Genomic DNA, 17,016 nt, shown 5'->3' with positions numbered 1-17,016 from the left:
GCACACACTCTGCACCTAGTAGTGAAGTCAGATATGGGGTTGGAGTTCAAGCACCAAGAGAATGGATACCTGCAGGACTTAATACACAAGTGCACTTCCACAGATGTGTGAAGGTGGGGAAGGTTCTCTGACAAAAGCAGACTGATTTGGAGATGCCTCACAAGCGTCTCATTGAAGACATTTTTACCCGGGGGAATTCCACCTTTATGATGCTGCAGAGGGTATTGGAGCGGCAGACACCCCTTCATGAACTTTCTGGTTCAATGGACATAGGTGTGCAGAATCCCCTAGGGCATCATGATTGGTTAGCTATGAGTCAGCTGGTAAAAATCCTGCAGCCCTTCAAGGATGTCATGGAAGAGCTGAGTTCCAGAAGTGCCACAATGGCTGACATCATCCCTATAGTTAATTTCCTGGATGAAAATTTGGAGGCCTTTAAACAGGAAGAGGGAATAACAGTTGAGGTGCTGCTTGTCTGGATGTTTTGCAACAGCAGGTAGAAGAGAGATTAAGGCCTTTAATAGAAGAGAACACATACATGCTCGCCACAGTCTGTGATCCCCGTGTGAAGGAGAAACTCGCCCTACAGTAAGATTGCCTCCTGTTTGTGAAGGACCTGCTGTTAGCAAAAGTCCGTGAACAGGAGCGCCATAGGCAGAGACAGATTTGGCATTAAGCAGAGGAGGAAACAGCGCGCACTTCAGAGAGTTGTGCTAGCCCGAGCAGGAGCAGCACTCTGTCAGTGACAGCTAGTACCTCCTCCTCCTCCACTTCCGAAAGCCAAAGGCATGTTGCCCATAAAGATTCATCTTTTTTGCTATGGGCTAGAGAGAAAGCAGCTGGCATGAGTGACTCTCAGCCCAACCAAGCAAAGGGGACACCAGCACAGCTGTCAGTGATACGTTATCTCTCAGAGTCCACAGAGAACATGCAGACGGCTCCGCTGGCATATTGAGCACACAAGTCCACTGTCTGGCCACACCTAGCCAAAGTGGCTCAGTGATATCTGTCATGTCCACCAACCAGTGTGTCCAGTGAAAGTGTCTTTTCAATAACAGGGGATATCATGAGCCCTCAACGCTCAAAGCTGGCAACAGAGTTGATGGAAATGCTAGTGTTTTTGAAAGTAAACCTGCCTTTGCTTGGGTTTCCAAATTTTCCCTGTGAATGGCAAGATGAATAAAAGCAATTGAAAGCCTTGCAGCAGCTCCAACTGCCTCCTATGCTCCAGATAATATAAGCACTGCAGCACATGCACCTGACCTGAAATGCTGTTCCTGTCCGCCCACTGTCCATTCCAAATTAATCTCCAGCTCAGTTCTTGCTTCACAAATGGAAGTCTCTATTGCTCTAAAAGCATCCTCTGTTGAATTATCTTTCAGAAATGAAAAAGATGCCATTTTTTTCTGGCAGTGAACCAGTTCAGGAAGAAGTGACAGGTCAAACAACAACATACCTGCACAAAGGAAATCCTTGAATGCTGTGCCTGTCCATCCAGGTCTTATGTCCCTACTGTTACAACTGTCGCTGCCCGATGTCTCCACTCCACCTCCTTACCTCTTTGGTGACTCCTCCCACAGTTGATTGAATTCTGGCTGCCGCAGCATCTGCCTGCCGTCCTCTCCAGCGTCCCTGGTCCGGCTTGGGCACTGCATCCCGTCAGCTTGTTCAGCTGCCATAGGGCGCATGTGCCGCATGTGCCGCGTGGCTCTGCTTCTTATTCCTTCTTTGGTGCAAACCTCAGGGGCGTCCCCCTGTGATGAAGTCACACATCCCGAATACAAAAGCCTACTCTATTTGCTAGCTAATCGATTTTGCAAGGAGAAGGGACTCCTAACGGTTGGGATTCGCTCTCTGTACCTACCTACTCTGCCTCTCCTTAATTGGACTTACTCTATCGGGATACCCGCTCCTCGGGGGCCTCTTTCTTTTCTTTCAGGTTGCTGTCTGGAACCGATACATGCTCCTCGAGGGCCCATGTTCCTGGACTCACTGCCTGAGCTCACATCTGCTTGGAAGAAACTGATGCCTACACCATCTGTGAGTTACCATCTCTACTCTCTCAGAGCTGTTACCTTGAACCAGGCACTTGCTCCTCGAGGGCCTGCCTCTATTCCAGCTTCTGTATACCTTCCGGGAGAAACCGCTGTGTGAGTAATGAACCTACGAGGCTCCATAGCAGAACCCTGTGTATACTCCACTGTACTCACTATCTCAGTTTCTCTCCACTACAGCACAGCTATTGAGGGATCACTGTTCCAGTGCCCTGAGGGACTACAAGCCCAGCCGGGCTTCATCTCTACTCACTACTGCCACCTCTGATGATTTCTCAACTCTGTTTAATAAAAGACAATTCTGTGTTGTGTGTCCTAAAGCTGAGCCTAACCTTTGGCCCCTCATGGGACTTCCCCCCGTGGGCATGGTCATCTGCCACAGTTTCCAAGGGTCCACTGAAAACCTTACAAACAATAACAGATGCTAACTCCATGGATCCGGCACAGCTCAATGCCCTGCAGGCCATTACGGGCCTGGCCCTGCGCATTTCGGAACAGCAAGATGCAATGGAAAAACTTACTTCAGCGTTTCATCAGCTGCACGCACAGAAAACCCAAGGTGCTACTTCCAGTAATGAAGGTTAGTTACCTGAAGTAACTTTAAAAACTGCTGTACCGCTGGCTGCTCTAGTTCATTTCTCAGGAGAAATTCAGAAGATTAGGGGCTTTCTAAACCAGTGCCCCATGCATTTTGCATTACAGCCTTCTCACTACCCCACAGCTTTTGCCAAGACAACTTACATTCTATCTTATCTTGATGGAAGGGCCTTGTCTTGGGCCTCTACACTGTGGGAATGCAAGAATCCTATTTTGCAGGATATAGATGGATTTTTGAACTTATTCAAATCCGTTTTCGATGATCCTGCCCGAGTGACCATTGCCGGTTCTGCTCTGGTGACCCTGAAGCAAGGCAACCGACCACTGGCTGATTTTGCGATAGAGTTTAAGACTCTTGCTACAGAACTCTGCTGGGACCCTAAATGCCTGAAAACTCTCTTCTTCAGAGACTTGGATACTCGCTTGAAAGACAAGCTGGCTGCTCGTGAAACACCTCACTCACTGGATGAACTAGCGGCTTTGGCAACTAGGATCTACCACTGACTTCGTGATAAGGTGAAAGAACTTCGGCCTAATAGAGGACCAGGTCAGAAGGAGGCTAGTGCTAAACCTGCACCTTGGATGGTTCCTGCAAAATAGCATCTTACATGCATATGTGTTGGTCCAGCTTTGGAATTCCCCTAGATTGCCCCTTTTTTAAATGCAAATATGTGCGCACGGAAGTAAAAATATGCAAGGAGATACTTTTACATGCATATATGCTACTTTTTACTTTTGCAAAGCTTTGAAATTCACATTTAATTTTTTTTTTATAATTCACTCATCAACTTTTTTATTTTTATTTTATTTATTTATTTGTGTTTTTCTATACCGGCATTCACGGGAGTTCGTATCATGTCGGTTTACATAAAACAAGGGGTGATCAATACATTATAACATACATAACTAAAACATAAGAGTATACATTACAGGAGTATAAACAAGTGCACGGAAGAGAAAGTTACAATAAAACAGGGGTTATTCTAACTGGGATTAGAGTTAAAGGAAAGATAAACAAGTTTAACAAGAAGTAAAACATTGTAGTGATTGGTTTGTAGTGTCTGATTCAGTTTAGTAGAGAATGTTCAATTAAATAATTGTTCTTTTAAATAAATATTCTATTTGATTGAAAATGTTCAGTATTGCTGTATTTGATTTTGCTGCAATTGATGGAAGTGAATCCTTAAGGGTCTGGAAATGCTTTCATGAACAGCCATGTTTTCAGTCTCTTTCTGAAGGGTAGGAGACATGGTTCCTGTCTTAATTCTAAGGGGATTGAGTTCCATAGTGGGGGACCTGCTATGGAGAAGGCCCGATCTCTCAATGTTATATGTTGGGTGGTATTGTTGTGTGGTACCTGTAGATATTCTCTATAAGCTTCTCTGATGGGTCTGTTGGAGGAGTGTTTTTTGAGAGCTATTTGTAGATGGAGTGGAGCCAGTCCATGGATATTCTTGTAGATTGTGGTGAGGGACTTATGAATTATTCTATAATGGATTGGTAACCAGTGAAGGTCTTTGAGGACTGGTGTAATGTGATCTCTTCTCCTTTTGTTTGTTAGTATTCTTGCTGCCGTGTTCTGTATCAATTGGAGAGGTTTAGTATGTGCTGATGGGAGGCCTAGAAGAATCGAGTTGCAGTAATCAATTTTCGCAAATATTATTGCTTGGAGCACTGTTCTATAGTCATGGAAGTGAAATAGGGGTTTTATTCTTTTTAATACGTGCAGTTTGTGGAAGCAGTCTTTGGTTGTTTGGTTGATAAATGATTTTAAATTTAACCGGTTGTCTATGGAAACTCCTAAATCTCTTACTTTTGAGGTTTGCAAATTGGCTGGAGGGTTTGTAGTGATTTTGCAATTGTCTGGAGAGATTAGCATGAATTCGCTTTTTGATTGGTTTAGAATTAAATTTAAGCTGGATAAGAGATCGTTGATTTCATGAGAACAATTTTCCCAAAGTTCTAGAGCTTTAGTGATGGATTCTTTAATGGGGATCACAATCTGGACATCGTCGGCAAATATGAAGTGTTTAAGGTTCAATTTGTTTAGCAATTGGCAAAGCGGGAGAAGGTATAAGTTGAAAAGTGTCGGTGAGAGAGAGGAACCCTGAGGAACTGCTTGCGAAGATGGGTATCTGGGGGATTCTTTGTTGTGAATTTTAACCTTGAAACCTCTGTTTTCTAAGAATGTCTTGAACCATGTTAGTGCTGATCCTGCAATACCGATGTTCGCCAGTTGTTTTAGTAATATGACGTGGTTGACAGTATCGAACGCTGCCGATAGGTCCAATAAAATCAGAAGGAAAGCCTGTCCTTTGTCGAGGCCCAATATAATGTAGTCAGTCAGTGAAATGAGAAGGGATTCGGTGCTTGATGCCTTTCTGAAACCGAATTGAGTAGGGAATAGAATTCCGTGTTCCTCTATGTAGTCCGATAGTTGTGTGTTGACTAGTTTCTCCATCACCTTGGCAATGAAAGGCAGATTTGAGATTGGACGGAAGTTGTTGGGATCATTGGGCTCCAAGTTAGGCTTCTTAAGGAGCGGTTTGATGGATGCTAGTTTGAGGTTGTCTGGATAGAAACCCTGGGTGAATGAGCAGTTTATGATGTCTGCTAGGGTTTTGGTTATGGTGTCCGGGATTAGCAGTAGTAATTTAGACGGGATCTGGTCTAATGGATGCGATGAGGGTTTCATTTTTTTAAGAAGTGTTTGGATCTCTGAGGAAGTGGTGAGTTCAAGAGATTGGAGGGAGATGTCTTTATTATGGAGTACGTAATTGCTAGCTGGTGAGCCTGTATTGGGCTTTAATTGTGATAGCAGGTTCGTGATTTTCTTACTGAAGAAGAGTGCCAGCTCATCAGCTTTTGTTTGAGCTTGGTTAGGTGGTATGTCAGAAGGGTTTTCATGAGTTAGATTGGAGACAAATGTGAATAGCGCTTTAGAGTCGAATATAATGTTATGAATCTTTTGAGCGTAGAAGTCCCTTTTTGTTTTTAGAGTGGAGCTCTTGTATGAATGGAGGGCGAGTTTGTATGTAGAAAGTGTAGTGGGGGAAGGAGCTTTCCGCCATTTACTTTCTTTTTGACGTAGGTTAAGTTTAAGGCTTTTGAGTTCGTTAGTAAACCATGGCTGCCTTTTTGATGCACCTTGTTTGACTTTTTTTGTTATCCATGGACACAGTTTGTTTGCCACAGTTTCTGTTATGTTGGACCAGGAATTTACGGCTGCATTAGGTGATGTGACATCTATGTGTGAGAGTTCCGTGATTAGATGATTGCTGAGTTCATCCTTTAAATCTTTATTGTTTAAGAATGTACCAGAAGAGAAGATATCATGCCAAAAGACCTCCCCTCCCCCCCGCTCTGGACCATTGAAGATAGTGAGCTGGGGCAATCCGTCATTGATCCTTCGGTTGCTGTCAACTTGTGAGACAGGCTAGAAATTATCCATTGGGAATCACACACACAAAGGTTCCTGCATCTAAAGGAGAAATGATAACCCCTCACTTGTGAGCAGCCTTAACTCTTTGCTCTACAAATGCTGAAGTTGACTTTATCACAGCCCAATCTGCACACCTTTGCACTTTGTAGAAGAGAGGTAGAGAGTAGCATCAGAATTTGATAGGCGATGTCAGGTAACCACGTATTAGGGTTGTGCATTTGGTCTATTTGTATTTGTCTTTTAATATGCATACGTCTGCACGCGCCAGAGACCGCAGCGATTTTATAACCTATGCATATATTATAAAATAGACTGGCTGCATGCACGTGTGCCTAATTTTAAGTGTGCCCGTGCATGGATGTGCAAATCCCACTTCTACCTTATAAGATGGGGGATTTTAAATGAGGTGCCGCCAACGCCATTCCCAGTTAAACCAGTTGGTCCCCAGTTTGCCTAGTTAAGGGGTAGGTCCTCCAACCCCCTCGCCTAGTTTAATAGCCTTCACTCCTCCCCAGTTAGACCAAGCCCTTAAAATCCCGCAGATTTGCCTAGTTTTCTTTATTTTATAACTTAAACCTCCTCCAAAGCAGAAATACATTTATGTGGGAGGGGTTCTGGGCGCTCGCCCAGGCGCATAAGCATTTCTGTGCACATCTCTGGTTCACGCCCCAAAACTCTCATGCCCCGCCCATACCATGCCCACAGCCCACCCCTTTTTGAAAACTTTTAATATGTGCGTGATGTGGGAGCTGTGCGCAAATCCGGGTGGCTTTTAAAATCCGCTCGGCGCATTGAAATCCTGACTTGATGTGCATGCCGGGCTTTTAAAATTCACCTTTTATTTTTTTTTTTCAATTTGCACTAAATCAAAGTAAGGCACACTACATGGATTCAGTATGTGCAGAATTTTGATATTGTGCCAACGAACACAAAGAAATATTAGAAAAATGAAAAGAAAAACAAAAAGAAAAAACAATCCAAAGAAATGGAAAACTGAAACAATGTTTTTCTGGCTGCATACCTTACCCCATATTGATATATACATGTAGATGGTGAGAAGAAACTGGCCAACTATTCAGTCCTTTCGTACAATCCTCCAATCTACCATCTGATCCAAAATAGACTACTGCAATGCCATACTCACGGGCCTACCCAAAAATGCAATACAACCGCTTCAGATACTCTAAAATGCAGCAGCCCACATCCTCACCAATCCTCACAAAAGTGATCACATCACTCCAGTCCTCAAGGAGCTGCACTGGCTACCTGTCACCCACCATATAACATATGCAGCACTCTCTATCATCCACAAATCCTTACACAATGAAAATATGCAGTGGTTCAACAAGCACCTCTTTTTCCGCTCCTCCTCCAGACCTACCAGAAAACAACACATGGCAACCCTACATACTCCCTCACCTAAACCTACAAAACTAATGATCACTAAGAACCGCGCCTTTTCCATTGCTGGTCCCCACCTTTGGAACTCCATGCCCGCCAGTCTTCGTCTTGAAATATGCCCCAAAAAATTTAAGCAGAACCTCAAGACTTGGCTATGTAAACATAGCCATCTCCCCCCCCCCCCCCCTCAGGACAGCTCCTTCTAGCACTATTACGTACCCCCCCAAAGTTCCCTCTCAAAATACCCTTGCACTTCTCCACAGTTACAGGTAACCCCTGTCAATATAGCCTTTCCTTCCTCTCCATAGAAGTTCCCTTCCTCTGTATATAAGTTTCCTACGTAGTATTTATGGTCTGTATTTGATTATGATTACTGTCTCTGAATATTATAGATTTGAGTATTATAGCTGAAGCTTCTGTTGTTGGATTGAACCTTATATTCCCCCTACGCCTTCCCTTACAATTTCTCATGTTATTGTTCTATGTAAAGCCTGTTGCAATATTATGTTCAAATGTAAACCGATGGGATGTTCCCAATGACTGTTGGTATATAAAAATACTAAATAAATAAATAAAAATGTTGCATTGTGCTTTACCCTTATTGAAATTTCTACTTGATTGAGTTTCGAAAATTTTTGGATAAGTTCTTGGAGGAAAAGTCAATTACCTGCTATTAATCAAGTTGAGTTAGGGAATAGCAACTGTTATCACTGGCGTTAGTAACAGGGCTTACACTTAATTTGTGGGTACTTGCCAGGTACTTATGCCCTGGTTTGGCCATTGTTGGAAACAGAATGCTGGGCTTAATGGACCCTTGGTTTGACCCAGTATGGCATGTTCTTATGTTCTTATGGATTGAAAATGCAAGGAAGAAAAAATTAATTTAATATTTTATTTTTATATCTTAGAACAATTAATCCATGTGGGTTTTCATTTTGATCGTGAGACATTTAATAAGTGAAATAATGTTTGTCAGCACTGTTTAAAACAGCTTCTTCTTTCATGCTTTCCAAGTTGCAGAATGGGTTTGACATTTGTTCCTTTGTCACTTGCCCAGAAGCTCTTGGTATACAGTAGATGTTGTAGGTATACTGGCGAGCTAGGGAATGTGAAGAGGTTCAAAACAAAGGTTGGGTCTTGTTATGTCAGGAATAAAAGAAGGTTGCATCGAGGTTACTTGTTGTGCTCAGAGAAGCTATGAGATTTCAAGAGGGACAATATCATATGTATGTATGAGTTATTTTGCAAAGTCAGTCAGTGTCCACAGAATCACATTAAACTGCAAGCTGTTAAACCCTGTGTTGCCTGGCAATGATTGATTACATCATCCTTATGTTCGAAAGCCCAAGTGACTGGGTGTTCCCTAACATAAATGAAAAAGGTTCCATGGTACCAGCGAGAAACCAGAGAGACTTGCGAGTGCTAGGATCCCAAAGGATAATTGCTGCATTTCTTGCCTCTCCTGTGAATGCCTTGATTGAGACTTGTTGGCCTCCCAAATGTCAGCCAAAGGATTTAAATTCTCCCTTCAAAATTGGTGCATCCTCTTTTCCAAGCCAGAAGAAACATCTGTCCGCATTCTAGGATAAGAGCAACATCTCCTGGTTATCAAAAGGGCAAACCTAATTTTAACTGACTTTCATGAAATGTGAAGATAATTGCTAATATGGAACAATCAGTATCTAGAATAAATTGCGTAGACATTATTTTAAGATTGTGAAACACATTTGATAGCTATTTAATTTCAACATCATTCATTTGTGTGTGTGTGTGTGTGTGTGTGTATGTGTTTGTGTGTGGTAGTAGTGGTAGCAGTGATAATGGGGAAATGTTGCTACTGCCCACAGTTAGTTTTGAAAGAAGACCAGATATCTCTGGACTACAAAATCCTTTCAATTTCCTAGCAGCTCTCTATCCATGGTACTACAAGAGAAAGTAAGAACAACAGCAAGAAAAATCCAAACAAAACCTCATATATTTCTAATGAATTCTGGATCTGCAGAAAATAATCCATCCCATACTTTCAAAGATATCAACTGGCTTAAAATCTTGGGACCAGTACATTTCGTTAGACTGAATCTCGCCTGATGATGTCCTTTGTCCTCCAACTGCTTGCCCAGACTTATTTTTGCATTGCTTGAGTGTTGTGGTTGTAGTTGCCTCCATTGACAAAAACGTCCCCTGATTTCATTTCACCAGTTTCTGAGCCACAAATCCCTTCCTCTGAAGCTGGAGAGATCTACATCTTCTTATAATACACACTTGTCCAGAGGGTAAAGCACAGCTGTGAGATCCCTGTAGGGTCCGTTTGATTATTCACGTTTTGTAATTGGATCTTCCATCTAACCTCATGTTTTCTAAGGTAAATAGAAGGTGAGTGGACACTCCTTGAACGTATGTTATTAGTTTAAGGGCATCTTTTATGCTATTTCTTTTCTAACAAATGGATATCCTTTTGTATTTGGATCCTAAATCTGAACCTAATGTTCCAAATGTAATGTGATGAATGTTTATAGAGTAGAAGGATAACATCATTGATCCTTGCCTCCATCCTCTGATTAATGTGCATCAGCAAGCTCTCCCCTCTCCCTAACTTTCCTGCTGCCTGGCATTATGTATTTTACCAGTTTGTCATTATCTAGTAAACCAAGGTCTTTATCCTTGTTAGTAATAGAAAATATTACCACATTCACCGTATATCATGCCTGCCTAAGCTTCTGCTCAAAATGGAGAGGAGGAGTAGCCTTGTGTTAGAGCAGTGGGCTGAAAACCAGGGATCAAATTCCACCGTTGCTCCTTGTGACCTTGGGCAAGTCAATTCACCCTCCCTTGCTTTGGGTATACACTCAAGGCCTGATTTACTAAGGCTTTTCTCCTATTCTGTGTCTATGGGAAAAATGCTTAGTAAATAAGATCCTTAGATTGTGAGCCATCTGGGGATATCTACCATACCTGAATATAATCCACGTTGAAGTGCCAGAAAAATCATAAAATAAATCAAATAAATAAATAACCTAAACTTGTCCACATTAAATCCCATCTACTAGTCATATGCCTATTTGTCTAAGATATGTATATCCTGCTATAAAATTGGCAAGTACTGCTGTATATTTAAAACATGATAGAGTTTATCATTAACAAAATAATGACAATATTGTTGCTTATTTCCCATTATAACCCTCTGGTTTGCTCTCATCTCCCTTGTAGCAGCTTCTGTATTTTTATTGGACTTCAATTGAAGATGATTGGTATTTAGCACAATGTTTTCAGAAGAAGGGTGCACAATTGGAGATTCTAGACTGATTCTCCTGTCTCACGGTGATCCCGGGTAGACCCATGTTTATTTATTAATTATAACTCTCCTGAAATTTAACCACGAGTGTTGCAAAGATTTTAGACTGTTTGGAGAGCATAATGGAAGTAGATTATAAAAATGTGCGTGCGGATGTACATGCACGCGCATTTCCCGGCAGGCACACATGTACACCCGATTTTATAACTTGCACATGCAAGTTATAAAACCAGGGGTCGGAACGCGAGGGGGTGCACAATTGTCCACCTTGAGTGTGCAGAGCCACGCTGCCTTCCTCCATTCCCTTCCCACTAACCTGACCTTCCCACCCCTTCCCCTAACCATTCCTCCCCCTAGCCCTAATTTAACCCCACAAAAATTTTTATTTTACCTTTTGCGCGTGCTGGCTGGCAGCTGGCATGCGATCCTTCAACACATCATGCATGTTATAAAATCGGCCATACATGTGTTTGCACCTGGGAGGGCGCGCACATGGACATTCACGCGCATGTATGAAAATCTACCCTTAAGTCAACTTGGCTTATAGCAGTTTATGGACTTCTCCAGGAACGTATCCAAACCTTTTTTAAATCGAGCTGCATTAACTGACCTAACCATATTCTCCTGTAATGAATTCCAGAGCTTAATTATGCATTGAGTGAAAAAGAGTTTTCTCCGATGTGTTTTAAATGTGCTACTTGCTAACTTCATGGAGGGCCCCCTAGACCTTCTATTGTCTGAAAGAGTAAATAAACAATTCACATTTATCCATTCAGTCTTTTCATGATTTTATAGACTTTTCAGCCATCACTTCTGCCTAGATGAGAGGCCAGGGCATATAGTATATTAGATTTCCATCCACAGTTGGTTGTTTATATTTAAAAAAAGACTTTAATAGCAGTTTCAATAGTATGTTATTATTATTATTATTTAACGGTTTTATATACCGACATTCATCAATGATATCACATCGGTTCACAGCGAAACAAGAAACTAGTGCCTGTGGCGGCGCTTTACATCGAACAAGTTTAACATAATACAATTAGAATATATTGAAACATAATAATTAGAGAGTAAGGAAAGGTAGGGGAAATAAAGCATTAATCTAAAATTAAAATAATATGAATACAAGAGGGTAAAAAGAGAAAAAAGGAGAAAAAGTCACAGAAGAATGAAATTAGATTAATAAATTAGTGTAGGCAAAGATTGCAGGTATATACAAAATGTACAATTATAGGGAATAACATGAAAATATAAATGTGAAGGGAAGGGGTGAGGAGAGGGGGGGAGAAGAAGGGGTAGGGAGGGGGTAGGGTAATACAGAAGGGAGTGAGAGGAGGAATGATGTATGCTTAGGGAGAAACCAGTTCGAGGGGGACTCATCCGCATTTAGTGAAAATCTGGGTCAAGGGGGACAGAGATGGGAGGGCATAGATGAGAGAAATGAGAATTTAAGTGTATGCTTTGGTGAAGAGCCAGGTCTTAAGCTTGCGCTTGAAAGTTTTTGGGCATTCTTCTTGGCGAAGTTCAACTGGCATTGTATTCCAGAGAATGGGCCCTGCGATTGATAATGCACGTGCTCTCGTGGAGGTTAATTTGTAGAGTTTAGGTGAAGTGGTGGGCATGGTGGCGAGATGAATGTGTCTAGTGGGTTTATTGGCTTGGTGAAATCGGAGGGAGTCATTGAACCAATTCATTTCGGGGTTGTACAAGGCCTTATGAACGAGTGAGAGAGCCTTATATTGTATACGGGAGGCGATGGGAAGCCAATGTAGATCTTTTAGTACCGGTGTGATGTGATCGTGTCTGTGTGTGTTGGTCAAAATCCGTGCTGTAGTATTTTGTAGTATTTGAAGGGGGTGGATGGCATTGTTGGGGAGTCCGAGGAGAAGGGAATTACAATAGTCTGTTTTAGCAAAGATAATAGTTTGTAGAACCGTACGGAAGTCAGGGGGATGAAGTAGAGGTTTAAGTTTCTTAAGGGTGTGAAGTTTAAAGAATCCATCCTTTATTATATTACTGATGAATTTCTTCAGTGAGAAGTGACCATCGAGAATAATACCCAGATCTCGGACTTGTTCAGCAAATGGGATGTGTGAAAGCGGGGAGGGGTTCAGTTGGTTTTGAGGTGAGATAAGCATAATTTCGGTTTTCGTGGTGTTAAGGGCTAGGTGGATGGAAGAAAGGAGGTTGTTTATGGATTGGAGGGTATCATTCCAAATATCCATGGTTATTAAATATCCATGGTTATTAAATATCCATGGTTATTAAATATATCAATGAACACTGTAGGGATTATTGTCATCATCTTGGTTAAAGGCCTACAATCAAAACAAGAGGACATGATCTTAAGAGAAACAGAATTTCTTCTTTAGAGAAGAGATTATCAAGCCAATGGAACCATATTAAGTTGTCTGGGGGATATATAAAGAAACCGAGATCTGTGGGGAATTTTCATTCCAAACTGTGAAAAATTTAGAGTCATTAGTCAGGCTTACATATAGTTTTGGTGGAAAAACAAAGGCAGAAAGGATCTTTTTTTTCTAAAATATTTTTTAAGGGATGAACTAGCCAGCTTTTAATTTTTCATTTCTAGTTAAAAAATATTCGCACTATGATTTACTGATGTATCTCCCTAGTTCTTTCTCAAATCATGATACAAACAATGATTTCAAGTTTGTCTCTCTAACACCATCCTTTCTGTAAACTTATTTATTTAATTATTGATTTATTTGCATAACTGAAATATTTAGCAATTGCTGGCCAACTATCAATAATTTGATTTATCTTAAATCATCATCACTTTGCTGAGCCTCCTTCAAATGGGAGATACAGCTAAAATAATAATTCAGATGAGTTCCCCTCAATCCTGCCTCCTGCTAGTGCTTACCAACTGCTGACTGTTCATCAAAAACTCCATGTTTTGCTCTCATATTCCCCAACATCTAAATACTGAGAAAGGTAGTTTATCCACAGAAATGCCTTTTTATATCATCCTGGCCTGGTATCGACAATTAAATATAACATATATACCTGTATCTCTTTCATTAACATTTTATTTATTTTAATCATATGTAATATTCAAAATGTGATATTTAAAACTTATATACTATTCACACTCATACCACACTCATTCACATAAAACTAAATAACAAAATTTCCTATTGCACATATCCCTTACATTTAAAAAAATCACATACAATATTTCACAGTGATTTCAACATATTTCACATCAATATCTTCAAACCAGTTCCCAAATGTCTAACAACAAGCTTTATTATCTTAATTTTCCTTTTTTAAGTACTCCCAGAGTGTTCACTACCTATTGCTTAACATTACATTACTCCCTTCATTCTTTATACCCCTCCCAACAAGAGGCTCTCGTTTCACCTAACGGTTTCTTCAGGGGATCACTCTAAAGCCATTAGTTCTTATTATTATTATTAGGGAATATCCAATAAAATTTCCTGTAGTACTTATTAGGGATGTGAATCATTTTTTGACGATTTAAAATATTGTCCGATATATTTTAATTCGTCAAAAATCGTTAGAGCCACGATACAATAACAATTCCCCCGATTTATCGTCAAAAAATCATAAATCGGGGGAAGGGGGAGGGGAAGGGGGAGGGCGGGAAAACCGGCACACTAAAACAACCCTAAAACCCACCCCGACCCTTTAAAATAAATCCCCCACCCTCCCGATCCCCCCCAAAATGCCTTAAATTACCTGGGGTCCAGAGGAAGGGTCCCGGTGTGATCTTTTACTCTCGGACCTCCGTGCGTTGTAGAAATGGCGCCGGCGCTACCTTTGACCTGTCATATGACAGGTCAAAGGTAGCGCCGGCGCCATTTTGTTTTTTTGTCCCCCGACGGCAGGAGCATTGGAGATCGCTCTCGGACCCCCGCTGGACCCCCAGGGACTTTTGGCCAGCTTGGGGGGGCCTCCTGACCACCACAAGACTTGCCAAAAGTCCAGCGGGGATCCGGAACGATCTCCTACCGCGAATCGTTTTGCCGGTTTTCGATTTACACGATTTACACGATATTTAAAAAACCCAAACTGCGACAATCCGATTCCCTCCCCCTCCCAGCCGAAATCGATCGTTAAGACGATCGATCACACGATTCACATCTCTAGTACTTATTACACTTCGGGAACTTTCTTATAAACTCATGTGTCTCTGCTCACTTCATTATCCTAATGATATTAACAAAAGACAAATTATCTATATATAACTAAAACACATATCAAAAACGACTTAAACAATCAACTTTACTGGTTTGAAGATATTGATGCGAAATATGTTGAAATCAATGTGAAATATTGTATGTGATTTTTTTTAATTGTAAGGGATATGTGCAATAGGAAATTTTGTTGTTTAGTTTTATGTGAATGAGTGTGCTATGAGTGTGAATAGTATATAAGTTTTAAATATCACATTTTGAATATTACATATGATTAAAATAAATAAAATGTTAATGAAAGAGAACAGGTTTATATGTTATATTTATTTGTGCACAATTAATACCTATAATATTACCCATATGTTGCTGATTGTTATTTGACCATTCTGGTATCGACAATTACATTCTCTTGATTCTTACCTCTTCAGGTGAAAGACTTCATCGGAATGATCAGAGACAATCAATCTTATGTGACAGAGTTCATCCTTTTGGGCTTCTCTAGTGACCCCACTGTTCAGGGTTTACTCTTCTTGGTAATCTCCATTATGTATTTTCTCACCTTAATAGGGAATGTCACCATCATTTTGATAGTAACGGCAGACTCTCTCCTTCAGAAACCCATGTACTACTTCATCAGGAACTTGGCTTTCTTGGAGATCTGCTACACCTCTGTCACTGTCCCTGAGATGCTGGTGAACTTCCTCTCAGAGGACAAAAGTATTTCTTTTTTTGGTTGTGCTACACAGATGTATTTCTTTTCCTTTATAGGAGATGCAGAGTGTTTCCTTCTTGCTGTGATGTCTTACGACCGGTATGTGGCCATCTGTAGCCCGCTGCATTATGGTACCATCATGAATAAGAAAGTATGTGCCCAAATGGTGGCAGCTTGTTGGACTATTGGAATCGTGTATGAGTTTGGACAGACAGTCTTTGTCTTTACATTACATTTCTGTGGCCCTAATAAGGTTGATCATTTCTTTTGCGACTTCCATCCCATCTTAAAGCTTTCCTGCCAGGACACTTCACAGAATGAAATTTCTGCCTTCATTGGCACTGTGATATTGATTCTCATACCCTTTCTTTTTATCCTCATCTCTTATATTCGCATCCTTTCTACGATCCTAAGGATCCGTTCAGCAGGGGGAAGACGCAAGGCCTTCTCCACCTGTGCCTCCCACCTTATCACCGTCTCTTTGTTCTTTGGAATGGGAATATTTAACTATTTGCTTCCCAACTCCTGGCATTCCCCCATTGTGGATAAATTATTTGCTCTGTTCTATGCTGTTCTAATTCCAATGTTGAACCCATTGATCTACAGTTTGAGGAATAAAGAAGTGCTAGATATTTTGAGCAAAAGAATAGGGAGGAAAATGAATTCTCCAAGCTTTTAAAAGGAGAACTACCAGCAACTCAGGCAATAATGTCAAAGATGGTGAACAGAAATATCCACATGACTGGGCAAACACACTATTTTTTTAATGACTTATTTAATACTTAGCTCAATGGACATGGAGAGGGTCACTTTCAGGCCAATATAGTAAAAATTGCGGGAGAGCGGGCGAGCGCCCCCTCTCCTGTGCGCGCGATTCAGAAAACAAATTATTCAAATTAGGGCCCATGGTAAAAAGAGGCGTTAGGGGCACTAGCACATCCCTAGCACCTCTTTTTTGACAGGAGCGTCGGCCGTCAGCGAGTTTGACGCTCAATTTTGCTGGCATCGGTTCTCAAACCTGCTGATAGCCATGGGTTCATAAACGGGACGCCGGCAAAATTGAGCGTCCGGTTTCGTAGGCCGATTTAAATATATTTTTTACTTTTGGGACCTCCGACAATATCACCATGATATTGTCGGAGGGTGCACAAAAAAGCAGTTTTTACTGCTTTTCTGTGCACTTTACCGGTGGCGGCATAAATTAAAGCTTACCTTTGGGAAGGCGCTAATTTCTGAAAGTAAAAGCACACAGTACTGTATCGGCCTGCTTGTTTCTTGATGATGTCACTGATTGCTTATATCATTCTTCACTGCATGTACACTGTCTTCCA

The 17,016-nt window shown here is 41.2% G+C and overlaps 1 protein-coding gene across 1 annotated transcript; it reads left to right on the top strand.

Annotated features, from left to right (window-relative positions):
* The first annotated feature begins 15,419 nt into the window (after window positions 1-15,419).
* Window positions 15,420-16,364, top strand: LOC115077518 (olfactory receptor 10A7-like). Its single transcript, XM_029579810.1, has one exon. It carries the CDS (start codon window positions 15,420-15,422, stop codon window positions 16,362-16,364), a length of 945 nt encoding a protein of 314 aa, XP_029435670.1.
* The last annotated feature ends 652 nt before the right edge of the window (window positions 16,365-17,016 follow it).

The sequence above is a fragment of the Rhinatrema bivittatum genome, chromosome 16 (assembly GCF_901001135.1).
Source record: "Rhinatrema bivittatum chromosome 16, aRhiBiv1.1, whole genome shotgun sequence".
Lineage (NCBI taxonomy): Eukaryota > Metazoa > Chordata > Amphibia > Gymnophiona > Rhinatrematidae > Rhinatrema > Rhinatrema bivittatum.
Note: the sequence above shows the minus strand (reverse complement) of the source record. Positions and strands in the feature narration are given on the sequence as shown.

Bases quoted from the DNA above. Each gene is read 5' to 3' on its own strand.
- LOC115077518 (XM_029579810.1), top strand. From the start codon at position 15,420: ATGATCAGAGACAATCAATCTTATGTGACAGAGTTCATCCTTTTGGGC.